The sequence below is a fragment of the Buteo buteo genome, chromosome 1, assembly GCF_964188355.1.
Source record: "Buteo buteo chromosome 1, bButBut1.hap1.1, whole genome shotgun sequence".
Lineage (NCBI taxonomy): Eukaryota > Metazoa > Chordata > Aves > Accipitriformes > Accipitridae > Buteo > Buteo buteo.
In genome coordinates this window covers 17,092,059-17,114,730 of record NC_134171.1, presented here as the reverse complement: position 1 = coordinate 17,114,730, position 22,672 = coordinate 17,092,059, and the positions used below count along the sequence as shown (strand labels likewise).

Here is a 22,672-nt window from a genome sequence, read left to right as displayed (position 1 = left end):
TTCCAGTGCTCTAATATAGAAGAGAGTTTTATTCTGCCTTAAGCATTTTGATTTGTGAGACAGCAGGAATGTGCTCAAGGATGATGAGTAAGGCAACATTGATAATAAGGTTTGGCTAGGCTGCAGTGTAATGATACCATTAAAAGTAATATTGCTAAAATTCTCAAAACCTCTAGGGATGAAGTTACATGGTAGGGCTAAATCAATTTAATTTATATTGAAGGAAGAGTCTTGTTTCACCGTTCCTCCAACTTCAGTCTCCTGCCTTACACATGCTGCCTGTTTTGCATGAGCTGTGGTGCTTGTTGGACCATTCTAAGAGTCAAATCAGCTCATAATTTGAAAGCGAACGCTTCACTTTTCTTGCTCTGTTTGTTCTTTGCTAGGATGGTGAGCTGAATTGCTCAGCAAATATTCTTGAGAATCCAGAGCCTACACAAGGGCGGAAGGGGAGCTGTATGGCTTGGGGTAGGGACAGAAAGATGAAAGAGCAGTGTAGGAGGGAGGGAGAGTAGGATTCTCTTTGTCAGCGGTGCTCAGGATCCCTCTTCAGTATCATTAAATTAATCCTTGGACCATGATGGGACCTGGTTTTACAAAACTAAATTCCCAGTCAGTTACTGCAGAAAATCACAGAATGAATGAGATTGGAACAGACCTCTGGAGATGATGTAGTACAAGCCCTTGCTTAAAGCTGCATTATCTACAACAGGTTGCTCCGGACCAGATCCAGCTGGCCTTTGAAAATCTCCAGGGGTAGTGTCTTCACATCCTTACTGTTTACCTATTCCAGTTTATGGTAGAATATTCCACTTATGGTAGAGTCTCAGCTGAACAATACAGCAGTAATTGTTGTAATTATGTAGACTATTACGTGCTGTCTCCAAGCCACAGAAATTATTCTGAAGGATCATCACTGTAGATTTCCAATAAAACTTCCAGTGTGTAAGAAAAAGTGAAGGCCAGCAGTCTTTCATAAATAAGGTTAATGCTGTAAGTGGTGAAAGTGATGGGTTTTGCATGGTAAATCAAACTTCAGTCTGTACTTTGAATATGAAAGAATTTGAAACTGAGTAATAAGCAGGTAGATTTAAAAAGTGGTAGTTAGCTTTTTACAGAGTGGTTATGAAATAAATTTGTTAGTTATTTCAATGGGGTTAGTCCAGGTTAGTGTATATATACTAGCTATATCAAATTGAATCATACCCATGAAAAAAATTGGAAAAGTATGATGAGCACCTAGAAAACTAAATGGTGTACAGATCATCACCTATTGCACAAATTACTTGACGGTGTGATACAAAAGTCTGCTTAATTGAAATAAAGTAGGTGAGACACTAGGAAAGGAGGAGGACAATTTTCTTAATGGCTTGTATTGTTTACTACCTAATAGTATAATTACAGACTAGGAATGAAAATCATAATCAAGTAGAGTGAGAATAAACTGGAGTAAATTTATCAAAGCTTAATCTTGGGAGGTATTCTTGAACATGCACTTATTACATACACATAATTTTAGAGTGGGGTGTGATCTTAAAAGGGTAGTATTTTTTGTTGTTGTTGTTCTGAATACCCCTTTTTTATTTAGAGAAGCTAGATAATTTGTAATATAAAAGCTACTTCCACTCAAGCTTTTTGTGCAGTTTCATTGGAAGCTCTTCCTTGTAATAGGTTATTTGTACTAAATGAAAAGGTGGTCCCTATTCCTGCTGTCTTAAGGGAACACTTGTAAATTGATCTCAAAATTAAACTTTGTGCTCTTTTGCTAAAATATAGTAATGATGATGCTCTGTAAGCTTTTCTGTTAGCTCCTCAGCATCTGGAATGTGGCAGCAAAAATAATGTTTACAGAAGTGAGTGGAAGGTTCAGTGCTGATTATATTTCAATGAGTGCATGTATATATGCAAGTGCAATGTAGTAAAAAATTAGGAAAATGTGGACATTAAAGCAACACTTGCAAATATTAACACGAGCTTACAGAATGTGAAAAACAGTGGTTACACTCAGGCAGAGAAAAAGTCTGTCTAAATAAAAAAGAAAATGCAGAGTTGTTTTCTAGATTATAAAGATGCCCTCAAAGAACACAGGGGCAAAAGGACAGACTATCTTTCTATTTTGCTTGGGGTTAAGGAGTTTTAAAAAATTTAAAAAAAAAAGATGATCTATGTTCAGCTCCAGTTGTTCTCAGTGCTTGGATATTCAGCACCTGGTTTAAAAGTTAGCAAATAAATAGGTAACTTAATAGCATATTAAAATGCAATGCATAAATTCATTCATTATTTGTAACCACTGCTCCTGATAATTTTGAATGATAACTTTCTGCTGAAATTTTAGAAAATGGTACTAGAGGTGAATGAGTGAATATCAGGGAGGAGACCTTAATGATGTGATGGTATTGAAGTACAGACTGCAGAATTGGTGGAAATAGTATTATAAGGGAAAGCAACAGCTCAGAGATGATAGCACTGCTGTTGTGCCTGAGTCAGTCATCTTATGTGGCTTGTATATAGATGCCATGGAGTGTACTCCGTAGGATTGCTTTCAGTTACAAGGATGCTGGAGGAGTAGGAGTGAAAGGTACCTATTGTATTGGTGATTGGACATTGAACTGCCTGTTGACGAAGAAGGTATTTGGAAAGGCAAAGAGATTGTGGCAGGTGAAAGTACTTGGGCTTTGGTTTACTTCCCTCCTCCCCCCAAACCAGTGTCTTCCTTTCCGGTCAGCAGTACATACAGCTTTCACATGTAAATGCATATCTGTCATGGATATCTAGGCCTGCTTAGATGTTGCTAGTCTTAATTGTGTAGTCAGTTAAGCTTGCCTTTTTATGTGATTTTCCTTGCAGGAAAAAAGGCTAGCTTCTGGTCTGACAGAAGTGTAAAAGCATATGGCTAGAGTCCCATTCAGGTAAATCTTAAATACATTCAAAGAGCAGGTAAAGAAGGAAAGTCGTATGGGGAGAGTCTGGTATAGAAGAGCTTTTTAATTACAGAGTTTAGGTCTAGTTTAATTATATAGAGTTGCTTGGCTTGTGGCTATAATGAAATGGCTTTAACTATTTCTGTAAATTAAGGATAAAGCATTTAAACTGAGGGCAACTGGAAGTTTACCTCTTCATATTTTATATTCTTCTTTGTATGAAAAAGGTGGATATTCTCTGAAGGACAACTGCCACAGCTGTAATTAGCTGTGCAATATAAAATTAACAAGGTAAAAGAATTTTTTTTGGGGGGGTGGGGTAGCATATTAAAAAGGAGGTAGGCAGAAAATGGCTGTGCACATGTACACACAGCTCTACTTGGTTTTTTTTCTTAAGGCTAAAAACACTAACTTTTGTAACCTTAGAGGAAAGTCACCATTGGAAAATGAGTTAGTTACATCCAAGTGCAATTCATCTAGTTAAGAAAGACTGAGTTCGGTGAGCCATGGAAGTCTGCAAAAGCCTTTGCTGCTTGGACCTTGTGGTGCAGAATTTTTGCTGAATAGTCTTCCAAGTGCATAGCATGTTATTTTTCATAAAATTCAGCTGATTGAACAAGTGAGAGTATTGTGCCTATTTGGTTAATTAGTCTTATGTAAATGTATCTTTCATAAAATAATATAATTCTTTATGAACTTTTTGTAACTCTTTATAAACTACTAACATAATTCTGTTTTATTTTTGTAATTTAGTTGATGTTTTTTGGAATCTTTTTGTGCCTGGATGCTTTTCTGTATGTATTCACCCTGCTTCCTTTGAGAGTTTTTCTGGCAATGTTCCGGTTCATCACTTTGCCTTGCTATGGCTTACGGTAAGTTGATTCAAGAGAAAGGTGTTGATACCCTTAAATAATCTTTAGCTATTTATGTGTCTGCTTAATTTTATGGCCTTTCAGTGCCATTTGAACTACTAATGACTTCTTCCACTGTAAAATAGAAGTTTTGGTCTAAACTAGCCAAAGCAAAGGTGCGCGTGGGACCTTTAAGCTTTGCTACCAGTCACTAACTGTCATCGTTGTTTCCTTCAGACACAACAGTTTGATAACAGCACCACTTAGGCATATTCAGGTTAGTAAAGGACAGAGATGTAACCTTACCCTATAGTTTTGTTCTTTTAACTAACATCTCTTTGAACAGTGTTTTAAGATTTCTTAGACTTGAGTTAATGACTTGGCTTATGTCTTTTGAGAGACTCTTTGATACTGAAACAAAAGTTTGATTATTTTCTTTAAACAACAAAAGTTTTCCTTATTTCCATGGTAAACTTTGCCCAAAGGATCCCTTTATAAAATGTGTAGGTTTCTTTCCTTCGAAGAGTCTTAAAGAGTAATTGGATGGGACTAACTAATCAGAATAATATTAAGAAATCTTAGATCTTAATCCCTTGCTTTTTCGTTCAGATCAATACTAAGAAGAAGTTGCTAATACATAGGATTTTTGGTTTGCCTTGCTGGTGTAGGCATCAAAAATTGGATAGAATTAATTTCCTTCATAAAAGTTGCTACTTCACGGTAAACCTCATTATGTAAGCCTTAAGTGTAGCCTAAAAGAAAAGGAGTATTTATACTGATGTTGTAATTTTTCCTTGAATAAATAAGGACTTCAGGGTTTTCATTCTGGATTTCCCCAAACTTGAAGTTGATTTACTCTAGCCTATTTTTATTTTTTTAATTGAGTTGCTTGCATTTGCATTATTAATAGTCTTTTATATGTGAAGTGCTTTTAGATGCATAGTTTAGAAGTATGTTCTGATTAGAGCAAATGCTAGTTTGTTTGCATAAGAAAGACTATTTTAAAGTATAGTTTTAAGCTAAAGTTTTTACTTTGGTGATGCTTAAACATAGGCACTAGGTGGCAGTCTCTAATGTTTTATTGTGTTGTTAATTTTGAGCTGAATCTCAGACTTTCATTATGTTAAGAGAATTTTCCTAGCTGTGTAAAAAATATGACAGCTATTTAGCTTTAGCCTGATGACAAGTCAAATCATGTGCCTATTTGTAAATATCTGTATGGGTGCTATTGCTAAAATACTAAAATTCAGGTAAATGTAATAGATTTTAACATATCATTGGGATCTTACTACTTTTTTTCTGTTTAAGAAGTCTTCTTCCTTGTTTATAAACTCAGCTTTCCTTTTGACAAACAAGTTTTCTGTTCTTCTGAAACTACTGTTAAAAATTTGAAAGACCAGTTGGTGGTTTTGGGTATTGTTTAATACACTGAAGAAAGCGACATTGAAAATATACCATACACGCTCATGTGTGTGTGTATGTGTGTATATATATGTACATGCAGCTGCAGTGTTAAAACAGTCTGCTTGATGGTATTTTTAGCGTGTGAGGCAGGATAGAATCCAGTTTAAGCTATTCAACTTGACGATGTTAACTTTAAAGTGTTATCAGGTAAGATGCAGTAAAACTGAGATTATCTTGAGTGAAGAAGGCTTTCATTTTGTAACAACTCCTGAAGCAGTTTTTTTTGTCACAGTTTCCTCAAATATTTATGGAATTTATTTCCCTAGAATCTCTTTACTTGTTCACCACTTGAGGTTTTGTCTAATTCGTTAATGTTTTAAAGTTGCTGGTTTACTTGAAAGGTTCACAATTCATGTTCATAGTATGTAATGGGACTTTTTCAGGTCTTATTTCCAAATATTCAGAGCCTGCACTTTGATTTGGAGGGGGGGCTGTTGTTTTTCTAGTTATGCTGATTTGATTTGTTATGGTAAAAAAAGATTTTGGATTTTCTTCTAGCTCAGGAAATATATTTTTATGTGTTTGTAACAAAGTAGAGTTCAATAGCTAAATCACATCTGTAATTACAAAAGGTACTTACAAAGCAGGTGGCTGTTTATCTTTTAGCTTGCTTTTTCTCAAAAATGTCAAGTAAGTGTTGAGAGACATGACTAGTTGTTATTTGAACCTGCCACATCATATTCCATTCTGTGTAGTAAATAAAAGTGCTCCTCCCTTCATCTTGACTTTTTTCTCTACGTCTCAGTGAAATGATTGAACAGTGAGTGTTCCGTCTCCCTTCCAGTTTACTCTTCATTTATTTCCTCATAACTTTCTCCTCTTTTTAGTGTAGAAAAAGATTATATTATCCATTATTTCTTTAAAACAATAAAACCACATTCTATGTAAGATGGGCTAATTCCTGTATATGGATGGTATTCTGTGCAGTGTTTAAATGTAGGGGGAGTGCATTATAGCTTATTCCACATGTTTTAATATTCCATTTTACAGAGCTCTGAAAGGGAACAAAGAGTTAACGTTTTTTAAAGAAATTTGATTCCTTTTTCTGGCTAGACAGTGTTAAGTGCTTCAGTTTAACTGCAAAGTCTTCACTCCTCATCACTTGATCTTTCCTTTTGAGTAAATTTAGTTCTGTGTATTTGTCAGAGCTATATTGGTGTTAACATTGCTACTTTAGAGAGAGACTCTAAAACTTCGAACACTTCAGTCAGAAGAATCTAAGATTCTGTCATTAAATAAACTGAACTGCTGGTTAATGGCTGTGGTCAAACTGGCAGAGGCTGAATCATGAGATTGTGGTGATTTTGGCAGGTGCAACTTCATTACTGTTGTGCTTTGTAAATAGCAGGGTGCTCTTAAAATTAACAAACACTTAACAAAAATAAATTGCATCTGCTGAAATAACAACAACAAAAAAAATTAGCTCTGCTGTATTTTCTTCCAAGTCATAGGAGGAAGTTTCTTAAATTATTCTCTTCAAATCTTGTAAACTACTCTCATTTTAATAAAATATTGTTTGACAACGTAAAAGCACATACTTTGCTGGACACCAAATCTAAGGTAGAGAGAGAAGTGGAGTTCTTTTCAGAATTACAGTCCTTGATGATAGGTTCCTAAAATTAATTCTGCCTGTGGTTTCCTTTTACAATTGAGACATTTTTTTAAATTATAATACCTCAGACCCAGAGATTCTGGTCAGCTCAATATCTCTGCTTGTTTTGGAACACTTTTATAGAGCTAACTTTTTGTTTTTCGTGAAAATATGTTGCGTACCGATAAAAACTCATGTGGGAATGTGGAAAAGCTCTTCTGTATTATTTGAAAAACACTGTGATATGAAAGCTAAAATTGTATCATACTGAAGCTCTGATGGGACTCCCAATTTAATTGCTCTCAAAGGCATTTTGTATCTTGTCCATAAAGCATTTAAGGACTTGTTACAGAAAGTGAGACTTCTTTTTTTCTCCAAATTCTAGTTTTCTCAAGAAAATGAAGAAGTAGATTATGAATTTTTGTATATGTGAAGATGGATTGACAAGATCTTTACACTTCTTCCATGTGGAAATAGATACAGATTATAAATGTGTTCTGTGTTTTTCATGTACTCCGCTCTCTTCTCCCTGAAATGAGTGAATTTAGGTCCCGTCAGCAATAACACCATTAACTTCAGTTGTATTATACGTACCTCTTAAAATTCCCATTGCCCTCTTGTGTAATCATAGATTTATGCTTTCCAGTAGGAAATAAATAGAACAGCGTTACTTCAAGAAAGAAACTGTAGAAAGAAAACATCTTGGGGGAAAAAAAACCCAAAGAAACCAAACAAATATACTGACATTCTTATTGCGGCCATTGTTCCTTTGTTTATATTATCAGGTTATTAAATAAATTTGAACCTCTGTTGCACACTTACCCCCAAGCCTATTTTTTTTTTTTTTTTTTTTTTTGCTAAGGACTATAGCTGTTAAATACATAAACTTCCTATTGTCTGGTTAAGTTCATTGAGAAAGTAGTGCACCTGTCTGCCAAAACATGTGGCTTTCTACCAACCAAAAAAAAGGCAGATGCGTTCAGTATTTTTGTCATAAACTCTCAGATCAAGTACTCCTTTCTCCTCTCCATAACAGTGCATAGTGTAGCAACATTACAACCTTCTCTTTCTTTCTTTCTTGTAAATCAGACGGAAGGGAAGAGCACTTTCACTTCCTTTATAGGATGGAATGTGGTGTCACAGGGATTCCTCCTTGGTGAGTAAATCCTGATTTTTCTTTTTCCTTCTATGCTGTCAGCCAAATTCACACATCTACATGTAATCAGTAAAAAGACTGATTACAAATGAATAGTATAGCTAAATTAACTAACATACTTCAAAGGAGAAGCCAACACTTAGTTTTAATAACCAACACGTGAAATTGACTCAACGCTGTTTATGGTAGGTATATTTTCATATGTAACTTCACATCACTGTGGAAAAAGGTTGTGATCTTTTAGATTTTTGTGATTTTGTAGATAGAGTGCCTATGACCAGTTTGGCCCAATTTAAAATAGGATATCTTGGAAAAACTAGCCCCTGCTGTACTTAGTTTATAGTGCCTTAAGCTTTTTTACATTTATTCTAAGTAACACTTCGGTGAGGTTCATAGCTGTATTTTTGTGTGTACTTCAAGCAGGTGTTTTTTTTGTTTTAATGCTTAACGTAAATTTTGGGGAGTTCTGAAAGTTCATTGCCAGGTATTTTAGTGTTAGACTTGGAAGTTGATTCTCTGCATAATAAAATACAGCACTTTAGCATATGCTTGTTTACTGGCTTCAGTTACAGTTGATTCTATTATTAAAAAAAAAGCTCAATGAAAGCTAATTCTAGTTGTCACTTATTTGAAACCTTATTTTTTTTTTTATTTATCTTGAGACAGCTCTCATCGAGGCCTAACAGCAAGGTTGGTTTCATTTCATTCTTAGCATGGTCTCGTGCTGTGTTGTGTGCATGTAGAGGCTTTTTATTGTTTGAGAAATGAAATGCCATCTAATCTTGGCAAACTCAGCTCTCTGTATCTTAGAATTCTTCATTTGGGACATATTTTTATCAGAACTTAGTCTGTATATCTCACAATTTTACAACAGTGAAGTCCCACATACTGTAAACTGTATCTCTTTTTAAAGTCTCAAACTGGATATTAGATTTGATCAAAATAGCTTTTGTTCCTGAAGCCAAACTTAATTCCAAACTTGAGCATAATTGTAGGAAAATAATTCCAATAGATCACTTTGCGCATTTTGAAAATTCTTAGTGTGTAGCTGTATGGGGAAGTATGCCCTTCAGACAAACTTGCTTGGGTTTTATTTTCTCTGACATCTTTACTTAGTATGCTAACAGCAAAGTATCTCCTTATGTGTTAATCTGATCATTCTTGTTAATGCTTCATATAAGATTAGAAACTTATGATACCACAGTTCATTAATGAAGGATACATTGAAGGATTAAAAATTTGATGAAGACTAAATATCTACATGTAAAACAAAATCCCACAGTTCAGTTTCCATACAAGTATCTGTAATGTAAAAATGGAGAAAGAAAGGATATCTAAACAAAACTTTAACTAGACCACCATTTCAATAACTGAAATACATTATTAATATAAACCTCAGTGGTTGTTTAACTATTTTAAAGTGTTAATATTGAATAAATAATACAGTTAGAAAAGGTTTGCTGTAGAATATTTATTCAAACTTGTAACCTCAATGCTAAAATAATTCTTCAGTACATTATTAGCTGAATAATAAACCTATATAAATGAAAAGGTTTTTTTAATAGTGTGAAGTACAGTAATGTTTATAGAAATAATACTGTTATCTTAAGAGTTTATAAATGTATATGTATGCAGGGGGTTAAGTTCATTATTGAGATTAAAATATCCATCTAAAACATTATTGCAATTATAGTGTATTTGTATCTTTAGATTACTGTATCTGTGACATCAGTATTGGAAATTTTGTCTGTGCTAACTATGAAGGAGTAATTGTTTAATCTGAATTATTTGGATGAGACTATACTAAAGGAACCAATTAAAAATGCAGTAAACTGTAAAATCAAACAAGAAAAATGTATTCAATTCCTGTTGGTTTAAAAAAAATAAATCAAAACCCAAACAGCTCTGCAAAGTGGCTGGAAAACTGTATGTAATCAGACTAGTGAAGAACTGAAGAGCACCAGAAAGCCTGAAAGACGAAGAAATTGTATGATAGCATATGACAGTCTGTGCAGAGCTAAGTTTAAAATAATGTATGCAGAGTGTTTATGCATGGGATCCTAAAGTAAATAAGTACTCACACAAGTATACTTGCCTACAAATTACTTTGTATACAATATAGTGGAAACATTGTTCATTTAGCAATGACAGTTGCTGAAAAGCATGTAATAGACAATTGTAGTGAGATTATTTAGATTTTTTTTTTATACAGTAAGAACAAATTCCTGTTTGTCCTGGGGTGCGTTTTATGTTTCAAATGGTTTAATCACCTTAAGTTCAATAAGCAAGGTGTATTAAAACACTAAACACCCAATGTTGGGGGTTGTGGCAGTCAGTCACTTAAGCAAACCTCTGCGTTAGGTACTTATGATTTATAACATATTAAAGCCAAATACCAGTAAACTGTGATTTATTTTTAATAATGCTGTGCTTAATGCTAAGTAACTTTAATTGTACAGCTGTTGGAACTAAAAAGGGATTGGTGGAGTAGATGCCAATACACTGAAAACCTTGAGCTGTTTTGCTTCTTTAATAACTTAAAGGAAAAATACTGTGAAATCTAACATGCTGTTTGGTTGAAACAGTCACAAACATTATTTATCGGTAGTATGACCATTTGTATGATCATAGCCCTTACAAATGATTGAACCTAATATTTTTCAACCAGTAGATGGAGACAGAACTCTTATTACTGTATGAAATGTGGATCATGGCCTTTTGAGTATGGTATCAAATAGACATACCTTGAAAATGACCGTCAGGTAGGTAGTCCCTTAAACTTGTTTAAGGAGACTGCTTATGATGAACAGTGCTTTTCACATCAAATTTTTCTTCACTGGGTAGCTGTTTTATGTATATCTTGAAATAAGTTTGACTCTTAATTTTGTAACACTTCGAGTGGATTTTCTTACAAATGTCACAAGTAATCATGAAAAGAAAAATTAGGGTTTTGGTTTGGTTTTTTGTTGTTGTTGTAGTTCCTAAAATGTATAGAACAAATTGTGGGTAACCAGAATATTCTAATTTTTAGTATTTTAATTTAATTTTATAGAACAGAAAGTATTTCTTCCTAACTGTTTATAAGGGAAGTTGCTTCATTTTAGCTTTCTAAAGGGAGAAGACATACACAGATCCAGTGGTTTTCTAAACAGAGGAAAGATTTGGCTTTACACTTCCTAAATGTGCATCGAGGTGGACAAACCATAATCTGAAAAGTTTGAAGCATGAACAGTAAACCTTGACCTTATGAATTGTGTTGAAAAAAGTAATTTTTTTCTGTAACAGACCAGTTTTCTGAATTCCTAGGTCTTGGTTGATATCAGTCAGTGCGTTGTATAAATTTTGCCATAGTTTCACTTTTGACTGCCTCAAACACTGTATGATAAGCATTGAGCTTGACATGCTGCTTCTTTTGGTAATTGACTGGGCTGAAACAGAATCATGCTGTGGTGGAATAGGGAGGTATAGTAGTAAGGCTTGCACATCACTTTCTTATGTTAAAATGAATAATAAGCTTGTATATCCCCTTCAGCATGCAGTTGTATAATTACATTATTTGGAGACGTAAGGGTTTGTTTCAGTGGAGATTTTCTGTCAATTAGTAGACGTAATGGTAAATGTACCCAAAGGCTGAGGAGTTTGAACATCTTGTTAAGTATATGCTGTAGAATATTGAAGGCCCTGCGTGTGTTTTTTGTGTTGTCTTAATTTTCTAGTTAGTGTTACAGTGTGAGAGAGTTTATCTGTAGAGGAATGCTTGGATTTTTCACTCTGAATTCATGCAGATTGAAGGATCATCTCATGTTTAAACAGCTTGGTGTATTCAGCGGTAGTAATACTAAAGCAATACAAGATTTTACATAGCGGATAATAGAAAGAATGACTAAGCCCTACTCTTTACTGTTAAGGTACTTTGATATTTGAAGAAGTTTTAATTTAAAAATTTGATTCCTTGGTAGTCTAGTCTGTACGGCTAAACGTGGGAACTTGAGGCTTAGCATAATGAAACCACTTGTAAAATTCTGTAAAGAGCATCTTGGAGAGCATGACTTAGAGCAAAAATGTTAGAAGTAATAATGGAATAATGGCAGAAATAATTACGTGAAAAGACAGAAATCGTGTATCTTAATAAGGCACATTTGAAGGACCAAATGCCCTGAATCCATGTATTTACTCGTTTGAGATGTGAAAGTTGTAATTATATTCAGCTGTGTAATCAGCCAAATTGTGAAACAGTTCATGTAACGTTATTTCTGGAATCCAGTAGGATATCATACAATCGTTTAGGTTGGAAAAACCTTTAAGATCATGGAGTCCAACCATCAACCCAATACCACGATGCCCACTAAACCATGTCCTGAAGTGCCATGTCTATGCATTTTTTGAACACCTCCAGGGATGGTGACTCCACCACTTCCCTGGGCAGCCTGTTCCAATGCCTGACAACCCTTTCAGTGACGAAATTTTTTGTAATATCCAATCTAAACCTCCTCTGGCACAACTTGAGGCCATTTCCTCTCATCCTATCACTAGTTACTTGATAGAAGAGACCAGTACCCATCTCACTACAATCTCCTTTCAGGTAGTTGTAGAGCGCGATAAGGTCTCCCCTCAGCCTCCTTTTCCCCAGAAGCACAGGACGAGAGCACAGGACAATGCTGCTGTAAAGAATCTGAGGCACAGAGCATGCTTTGTGCCACAGTTACCCGGGTGCTGAATGCTGTCTACAGACTACATTGTCGATGAAGGAAGAAATTGATTGGAAATTGGAATTGCAAACTAGTTTGCAATACTGTTCAACATGCGCAAAGGGGTGCCAAAGGACCCAGAAATAGCTGACCTGTTACACAAAGATGATCCTGAAGTAATATATTAGAGGAACTGCATCATGGGCAAAGGCTCTCATGATACTATCTTTTAAAAGCAGAATTCAGTGAAGCTGGGAAAGTGTTAATATTTAATTCACTTCTGCAGCATCACTGTATGCCTGGGATAGCTTTAAAGGAAAAGACCAACTGATTTCTATAGAAAGATTCTACTGCTTGCTGACTTGTAACTGGAATGATAAAATATAAAATAACATAGTTTTTATGTTCTTTATTTATTGTTCTCCTTTTCTCATGAGTGAGAAAAAACACCCATAACTAATTTTCATGTAAACTTTCCCTCTGTATTTTGTCACACTTCGTGCACAACTGTAAAAATACAAAGTCCTTTGAAATGAGCCAAGCTGTGTCAACTTCTCATATCTCTGTTCAACGGTTTCTAGAGTTGTACAGTAGCTCAGTATTGTCTAGTTCTTACCTCTTGGCTCCCTACTTCCAAATGAGGTATTGAAAGTGTTCTCAGCACTATGCTATGTATTTCTTGTTTGTTTCTTGTCCTTTGTATAGTTGTCATAGCTGATACTGGCTTTTTTCTTTGTTTTTTAGAGATTCTGTAGTACTCATGGTGCAGATGAGTCTGTATGGGATATTAATCATGAGGTCTGATTAGTTAGTGTTCAGGATTGTTCTGAAAGTACTTTCCAGTGTTGTCTCCGGGTAGTTACTGGAGACAATAAGTAGAAACACATATTGAGAAAAATGAATGCAGAAAATGTGTATAATGCATGGGCTAAGACTTTTTATGACAGGAATAAAATCACATCAGCTTCTGTGTGTTTACAAGTATTAAACAGTTTAATGTGAAGGATAGGAATGATTTGTGACAAATATATATTGAACCAATGTAAGTCTGATCATATACTAAAACTGCAATGTTCAGTTCTCACTAAACAGTGACCACATCATTTCATAACTGTGGGCTTTGCAGGCAGTTCTGTGTATTTGCCAAAAGGTGACAATCATTAGACTTAATCCATTTACTTGATTTCCTTGTCTTTGTAGGAAATAATTATCCCTATCCCATATTATATTCAGAGCCACACCTCAATATCCTTTTGTAAATGTTATTAGCCAGAGCAGAAAAAGATTCAGCTGCAATAAAAGTGCTTTTGTGGATTTATGCAGTACTCATGGTTTTTCTCAATCAGAAACATGTTAGTTGTAGACCATGGATTACTTGCCTAGTCAATATGAAGGGGTCTGTCTTAGTGTACAATGAAAGGACACAGGAATATGTTTTAAATGCCAGGATCTTCTTACTCTTTTCACTTTCTAAAAAGCAGTTTTCTGCACTCAGCCTTTGCAATAATCCCTTGTACTGGCCAGGGGTTAGAGATGTTGACAGCTCTTCTGTCATCAAACTGAGTAAACTGAAACTGAGGATATTTTTGTGACTTCTTTTAAAGATGTGTTTTGAAGAAGTAGTCACAGCACTACTGTTGGTTCTGCTTCTCGTGTGGATGAGAAGCACAAGAAGTTATTGCACAACTCTGAACATGAATAGAGTGTATGTTTAGTTTAAACGTCAGAAAGAAGTGCGGTGTTTACTGCAGTTTTTTCTAGATATACAAACTACTGAGAAACTAAATCCAAGTCACTTTGAGAGGTAAAATTCTCCAAAAACATTATTTTAATGTACTCTATCCTACAAAAGCTTAATTCCTGTGGGGCACAGCAATCAAGTGTAGTTGATCTGACCCTTTTGAGCAGCCTTTGAATTGAATTGTAGTGATAGTCAGTTTGTTCTGTACCCAGCACGTTCTCAGAGTATCTTCATCTTTCCAGTGTATAGGATGCTGTGTGCAAGTTTGGATGCATCTTTGTATGGCATTATTTTCTTGAGTCAGTTTTCAGAGTTGAGACCTCCTTTAGAAGACCAGTTGTGCTCTTGATTGATGTAGTCTGGTTTTAGAGTTTGTATGCCCCTGTGATGGTTGCCATCTGCTTTTACATCGGCTTCACCTGAGTTGGTTTTACTCAAATGTAGTCATACTGATGAAAATCAACACAGGCAGAAGAGTGATAGGGTTAACAGTACAGAATAACTGTGACTTGTGACTGTACTGGTAGTTGAGCATCTTTGATGTTATTTGTAAGCCAGAAAACCTTTAACATGATAATTTTCAGTCTGTATTGATTTGTGGACATCAAAGCATTTTGCTGTGAGAATCTTTCTGGGCTGCTTCAGAAACTTCATAAACAGGTTCTGCTTACTAGTGCATTTCAAGAAGAGACCATCCCATTGTAAAAATTGGTACCTTGCCAAACTTTTAAAACATAGACTTTTGAAGTGGGTGCCTCATTTGCTAGTCAGATTTTCTCTACCATGTACTCATTACTTCTCTAATGATAAGGTAGGTGTTGGCTGGAAGAATGAAGATGCTAATATCTGAGTAACAAATTCTGATTCTCTTTTTCAAATGCTAAGACCTGGTATTACTGTTGTGGAGTAATAATACCTCTACCACTTTATCCCAGTCTGTATTGTGGAGTGTGAGTGTTGGCTGGGAGACTTGTATTGAAATGACTCTGGGTACACTTCCAAAATTGAAGTAGGTTGGAGAAAAAGGAACATACTGTGTTACTCAGCATATGAGTGGTAATCATAATTATGGGCTTGCTTAAATCCTATAGATGTTTCAATATATACTAATATATTTAAATAAGTATAATCATTTAAATCGGATGTAGTTAAATAGGGCAATAAACTTGCAAAATGTAATTTTGCAGGTTGGAGAGGGTGCATTTTTTTTGTGTCATGCAAGGGCATAGACATAGGTTCTTTAAGCAGCAGGCAAATACTGTATGTGCTGGAAAATGGACACTTTCTGTTTTCTTTAAGTTTTTAAATGGGTGTTTCAGTTAAAACTCAATTCGGGGGGGAAAGGAAGAAAATTCACTGAGGCTTTTTGTCAAAGACTTAGTCTGAGATAAAATGTGGTGTGGATACTGTTACTGGATGACTCTTGAAAGCAAGAAAATGTCTCTTAGAGAAAATCACTGTAAGTAGTTCTGGTGTGCTGGACCAGGCTGAATTCTATTATTCAGAATATAATGAATTTTAATACAGATTATGCAATAAAAAGTATATAATAAAAGGAGCAGTTGCTCTCTGTTCAACGTGTAATGCTGTAAAGCTGAGAGTTCTGGAAACTTTCTCGTTGCTACTCCCAAAATGAGCATGATCTATTTGTCTGTTGTAGAATGACAGTGTGTGGTTCCGTGAGTGTTATAATGCATGAATGCTGTCTTGAGTGCTTTTTTCTTTTGAATGGAAGACAACAAAGAAACCTGAAGTATAACACTCTAGCTCTGATGTTGTATTTAAATAGAATGAGTCAGGTAGATGGGATTTTTGGCTTGTCTCCAGGGGTCTGTAGAATGTCTTGATTCCTAGAGGTCATTAAGTAACTATTCAGATATTTTTTAAAAATAGCATGAATTTTTATCAACTTACTCTAATTTTTCTCTACATGTGTTACCAGTTTATGGGAGCATTGTCTAATCTCTGGATAACCTAGTGATTTAAGAATACAGAAAACAAAAATTCATAACTTGCATTCTGCTAATTGGTTCTGACTTTTGTGAAATGTTAACTTCTGCAAAAGCCTTTCAGTGTATATTAAAAATAAATACACGTAATAGGAAATTATTTCTCTATTTTTTTATATTTAATTCTCAAATAACCTTTTGATTTAACTTAAAGGCTTTTTAAATGCTTTGCATCCTATTAATACTGAACTAAGTAAGACAAGTTAAGACTGTCTTGCAATTTAATTATGCTTATGTGGCAATTGAGATAAAGCTATTTTCTTCATGTAGTTTTAGCTTATAGGATGAAATTGTGTAATGATTCGTCTAGTCTTCTGGGTTACTTGTGGGACTATAGATAGAAAACTATATTGGTTCAAGATCAACCTCAAGCTCTGATGTCAAATTGTTTGCATTTACTGCTGCAGAGCTTAGAGCTAAAAGAAGATATGGAATTGTGTTTAGAACTTGTTCCTCAGCATCTGGTTCATTATACTGAAATTGAAGATGACTGCTTCATTTCTTTTTCTTTTGGTTATAGCAAATACAATTTCTGTAACTGAGGAAGTCAAAACAATAAGTAGAATTGGCTGGAAGAGGGAAGGTAAATTAAAAACCAAAGGGTATGCATGCGGAAACTTCTTAACGAGTGGGAGCTCTTACCCAACAAATACAGCATTTTAACTAAATGGATGTGGCAGATAAGAGAATGTGATCCTGTTCAGGAGTGTGATCTATAAATGTGTATCATGGTCATGGTGTTTCTTACGTGTTGGAGTGAGGGGCAGGGAAAGGGACAGTAGTAAACTACATTAAAATATATCCTTGATTCACAGCTTCTGTAAATTCCTATTGACTTGGTAACATTTGTGTTTTGTGGGTATATGACATTTAGTGGAACTTTTTGCCCTTTGTATTTCAGTGATAGACGTTTGCTACAACCTGCTCAGGTATGTGACATTCTCAAAGGAGTTATATTGGTCATCTGCTACTTCATGATGCACTATGTTGACTACTCTATGATGTATCATCTGATAAGGGGACAGTCTGTCATAAAGCTCTACATCATCTATAACATGCTTGAGGTAAGAATGTTGGCATCAGAATGTCAAGCATGCTTTTTTCAGACTATAAAATATTGTTTTATTACAGTATTTGTACTTAGAATATGGCACGTCTTGTATTCTCACAAATGTGCACACACCCATGATAATAAGCCTAAATGCAGTGAAACGGACAAGTTTGTGAAAAATAAGTTTTGGAGATACTGTTTCATATTGCCTAGTTCCTGGAGCTTATTTATCAGTTTAGTTGAATGAAAATTGAGAACTGGAAATGGAAGAAGAAATGTCTTAAACTGAAATGCAAGAAGTGGAATGAATGAGGTTTTGAACTTGAGAAAAGTAGAAGCTATTGATTTGAAATAGTTGTAAGATCCTGAGAGCGAGCAGAAAAGGAATATGGTAGAAGACGTAGAATTTGGGTTTTAATTCTTCATTATGGAAGTATAGCTTTCATTGTGTGCAAGGACACATGTTACTGCTTAATCTTTCTCAGTCCTGGCTAGCAGACAAAAGCTAGAGTATATAAACATTAAGTTGAATGAATATAGTGAAACAAGAAAAGGAAATTCTGTTTTGAGAGGTAAGATAAAGAGAAATTCTGGGAACAAAAATTGTTCCTGTTTTGTTATTAATGCAAAGCATGAGATTTTTAATTGCACTGCTATGATCAATGATTCACATTGTAGCTATGAAAACATTATTTACTATCTTATCTCCGTCCTGCAAATATAGGACCTATTAGGAATACAACCTCTTGAAAGGGCTCAGTCAGAGCTTTGTACACAAGAGTTATTATACCTAGGATTCTGGGATCCCTGAATAACCTATTAACACTTGAACATCTGTCATAACTTTGAAGACCGCTAAAATGGGGCTACACTTTGTGCAAAATCTGAATATTTTGTCTAAAGACATTTTTTCTTTCCTCATAAAATATGAAAATATTGCATAAGGAACACACTTCATTATGCTAAGTGAAATAAATACCATACAAGCCACCTCAGTTGTTTATTCATAGGGTTTTGTTTCCTTTGAATTTAGATTCTCTGAAAAACATGTACAAATATTAAATTGGCACTGCATTACTACGTGCATTTTAGTTGTGTTGGGAAATAGTCATCCATATATAGTTCTGTAATCTGTGAGAGATTATCACTTAATAAATCTGTGTGCTCAAAATAGTGATTTCTCTTTATTTCAAGACTACTTTAAGTCACTTCTCTTAAAGCTGAGAAATTACAGCACTATGTGCTTACCACTTAATTTGAAGAGAGACTGCAGTGTTTGCTGTGAATTGGAAGCCATATGCCATTCCATTTTGAATGAAGAGAAGAGCTGAGTTTCTATGCTGTGTTTGGCAGAACCAAAAGTGTGTGTCTCAGCTAAGAAGTGCTGCCTGAGTTTGTTGGGTTTTTTTTAGGAAAGGGGGAAGTCTGTTACCACTCATAGTTATTAGAAAAATTGCCCTAGACATTGAAGTTGAAGACAGTGTTTAATTTCCATGGTGTCTCATGAAACCCAATGTGCCGAGCAGAGGGCATGTTCTTTAAGGGGCGTTTTAACTGTGGTAGGTTGCAGCCACAATATTGGCAGAAAATGTCATGGAATCTCACTGAAAGACCTGGTTGATAGTTAGCTTTCAAAAGTTTGAATATTGGCTTGCTTAGACTACTTTGGTGAATTTTGTTATAAGTCATTGCTACTACTGCAAGCAATGCTTTTTAAGGAACTGTTAAATATACTTTTTTTAAAGTAATAAACTTTATATTTTCACATGTTTTCAAAATAGGAAGATCTTTTTAATTTAGTTAAATCACTGAGCAACAGAGATGTTTACAATGTCCTAATGTTTTCGGCTGTTGGTAAGTCCAGGGAATATTGTCCTCGACAGATACGAGGAATGCAAAATCTTAAAATTATGTGCTGAATGCTCCAGATAGACAGCCTAAGGGGAGCATTCAGCTCATTTGGCTTAAATGACACTTTTCTTTTTTAGATTCAGACCCACCGGCTCCTGCTCCTTGTGAAGCCCCAGTGTGCGTTATGCTGGTGACAGCACTCACCATGGAATTCTGCTGGAGCCTGGAGCCGGCATGTAGGGTTTAGGTAAGTCATATTTGGAAAAGCAAACAACAATATTGTGTGGTGGGTTTTAATATTTTCTATACTGTCAGCTAAGAAACAAGGACTGCTTAAATAAAAGGAAAGCAAAGCCACCATTTTATGTATTAAAACCCTCACAATATTGTGAACAAAAACTTACCAAACTCTAAACGTTCTGTAGTTGATGTTACTACACCAGGTGTAATTACTCAATGGGTCATCACAATGAGCAGGAACCAAATAATGCAGACCACCATAATTTGCAAAATTTAAAAGCCGAAAACAATACCACTGTAAATATCTCTCAGACTGATGGGGTTTTGAACTTCAGATCTGTGATAATTCATCAGCATATGGGTTTGTTCATTTTGTTTCATAGGCGATGCTTAAAGAGTAGCATATAGGACAGTTTACTTGAGACATCCAGTAAAAATTTGTTTTAATTCAGCGTTCGTATTTTAGGATATTTCATTAAATGTTGGCTTGAATAAGTTAAAGTGTATGACTTCTTTCCCTTCAGTATATTTACGTTTAGAACTCTTAATTAACAAAGTCAGGAAATTATCCCAAATCTAGGTTTACTTATGTTGTCCCAAGAACTTATTTTCTAGTTCATAAGTATGGTTCAATATTTGCAGGTACGTTGTGCACCTAGTTCTATATTGCTATGTATTGCTTTAACATGTTCAAAATTGTTGTCTTACAGAAAGACAGTAATAGAAAATATAAATTGTCTTTATTAAGTAGAGATAATCAGTTTTACATATTCACCTATTTCCGTTTGGTTGAGTTAGTAAGCAGTGAAAGGTAGCTCTTTTTTTCTTTAGCCAGGCATGTGCCTTGTGATACCAAATATAATTTTTGAAGTGCTATTTCTGTTGTCCTGTGCTGCTTAGTTTTAAAATTATTGAACTGTAGTGTATAAGCAGAAAAAAAAGTCTTTCCTTGTAATGATCTTCAGTTTTACATGCTTGCTGATGATAAAGTGTTGAGAACTGGTGGAACTTCACGTGACCGTTCTTGCTGTGGTATTGAATTACAAACTCAGATTGCCGTCCATGGTTTTCGTGTCTTCAGAATTACTGCTAGTTTTGTGTCCTACTCGTGCATATATTCTTTGGGTTACACTTCAGATGTTTGTAGTTTTTTCAAACTAATTTTCCCTTTTTGGCAGAATTTCTAATCCCTTTTGATCACTTGCAGTTGCCTTACAGTACTTTTAATTCTGAATTCTGCTTTATGCAGAGATTTGTATTTAGTATATACTTGATTCCAAGATGTAAGGAAACAGTACAGCCAAATCTTAATTTCAGTCCTTTTGGTACCTGTAAGCTGATGATGTTCCCTTTCACACATTTGAAATTCACTTTTCATTATTTTTTTCCCCTATTAAACCCAGAGGGATGGGGAAAAAACATTGAAGATAGTTTGATGCAACATACGTGTTGCTTTATCAAAGGCTGAAGTTTGAACTGTACTTGGATGTCTTCCAAGAACACATTTAAGATAACACTACACGGTTATATATTGTATATACTGTTGAAAAGGGGATAGTAAATTTGAGAAGGAAAGTAAGCTGCTGAGTATACAAAAGGAACAGTATCACTATGAAATCCAGAGTGGAAATGGAATGAACAGAGATGAAAAGTGATAAATAGGTGAAACTTTTTTTATGTTGAGCTGTACTCATGGTGGCATATTCAAGTGTTGGAGAGAAAAATATTGCTTTAAGTCAGTAAAAAGTTCTTCATATTTAGGTGGCTGATCGTCTGTTTTCTTCATTTGGACAAGATATTTTGGATGCTCTTTATTGGACAGCTACAGAACCTAAGGAAAGAAAAAGAGCTCACATAGGTGTGATTCCTCACTTCTTCATGGCAGTGCTGTATGTCTGTATCCTTTTTCTTCAACAAATTGCAAAATTTTCTAAATTAAATTACATAGTAATTGCTCTGCATTATTTTATTTTAATATATTTGAAAAATTGATAGTATTCCTAAATCAGTGTTCCTTTACTTTCAAAGGAAGATTGCCAGTACTACAGGTTTTTAAAATGAATGAAAAAACCCTTTTAACCTGCTTTGAAAAAAACCCCTTTTAATCTGCTTTTAGAAAAAACTTTAATAATGGTATACCACTGTGGTGGTAGACAGCTTTTTAAATACCTAATGTGTAGTAAAATGAAAACCAGTAATTGGATAGTTCATGGAAACTTTGATTTCTGATTTGTATTTGAGCATTTTGGGTCACAGGGTCTTGAAGACATGGGGTTTTGATATTTAGTGGAATGTTACAAACACCTAGCTTGAAAACATTTTCTCGAAGGGGTAAACTCATGTATATTCAGGATGCACATGAGTTTAGTGTGAAGTAACCTTACAGTGAACTGATGAAAATGATCTGTAGAGAGATACATAGTCTGATAGACGCGATGCATTTAGATGGTGATGAATTTAGAATTCTTGTACTTTACCCTGTTTTCTCTGAAATCTTTAGTCTAATTCTGAATTTTTTTCCTTCAGGTTGTATTGCTGTTCATCCTGGCTAATGTCATTGGGCTCTTTTAGAACAAGAAAAATTAGCGTAATTATTACATGCTACAAAGCACTGTATGTTACATAAGTTTAAGTATTGTCTTGGTGTAAATCTAGTTGACAGGGAGATAGAACTTTTTTGTTAAATTTTGGAAACAAAATAGAAATTTGAGTTTAAGTGCTGCTCAGTACTGTTGTGCAGAAAAATTATTTCCAAATATGCTTCCTTAACCCTGCGATCTAGTCCTGCATGCTATTCTTATAATGGTTCAAGCAACAACACTTAATGTGGCCTTCAACTCCCACAATAAATCACTGCTTACCATCATGATGTCCAATAATGTAAGTATGTAGCTTTGTTGTATAGGTACCTTAATTGTTTTCAGCGTCCTTCATCTTTGTGTATCATGTCTATTTGCATATTATTTGATTATCTGATTTGTTTATATCAGTCCTTTATCAATAAAAAGTAACTAACTGTTTTTAAAAATTACAGTTCGTTGAAATAAAAGGAAGTGTTTTCAAGAAGTTTGAGAAGAACAATCTTTTTCAAATGTCAAATAGCGGTATG

The 22,672-nt window shown here is 34.8% G+C and overlaps 1 protein-coding gene across 4 annotated transcripts in view; it reads left to right on the top strand.

Annotated features, from left to right (window-relative positions):
* The window catches only part of TAPT1 (transmembrane anterior posterior transformation 1), a 50,166-nt gene that overhangs the window by 5,812 nt on the left and 21,682 nt on the right, over window positions 1-22,672 (top strand). The window contains exons 2-9 of one of the 4 annotated variants that reach the window (XM_075023430.1): window positions 2,848-2,909; window positions 3,675-3,793; window positions 7,917-7,983; window positions 8,650-8,673; window positions 17,323-17,485; window positions 21,325-21,460; window positions 22,346-22,443; window positions 22,598-22,667. In XM_075023430.1, coding sequence (XP_074879531.1) covers window positions 3,784-3,793; window positions 7,917-7,983; window positions 8,650-8,673; window positions 17,323-17,485; window positions 21,325-21,460; window positions 22,346-22,443; window positions 22,598-22,667 — 568 coding nt within the window. In that variant the 5' untranslated portion in view covers window positions 2,848-2,909; window positions 3,675-3,783. The remainder of the gene's footprint in view (window positions 1-2,847; window positions 2,910-3,674; window positions 3,794-7,916; window positions 7,984-8,649; window positions 8,674-17,322; window positions 17,486-21,324; window positions 21,461-22,345; window positions 22,444-22,597; window positions 22,668-22,672) is intronic. The other 3 variants (XM_075023439.1, XM_075023410.1, XM_075023420.1) reach the window with 3 other exon arrangements.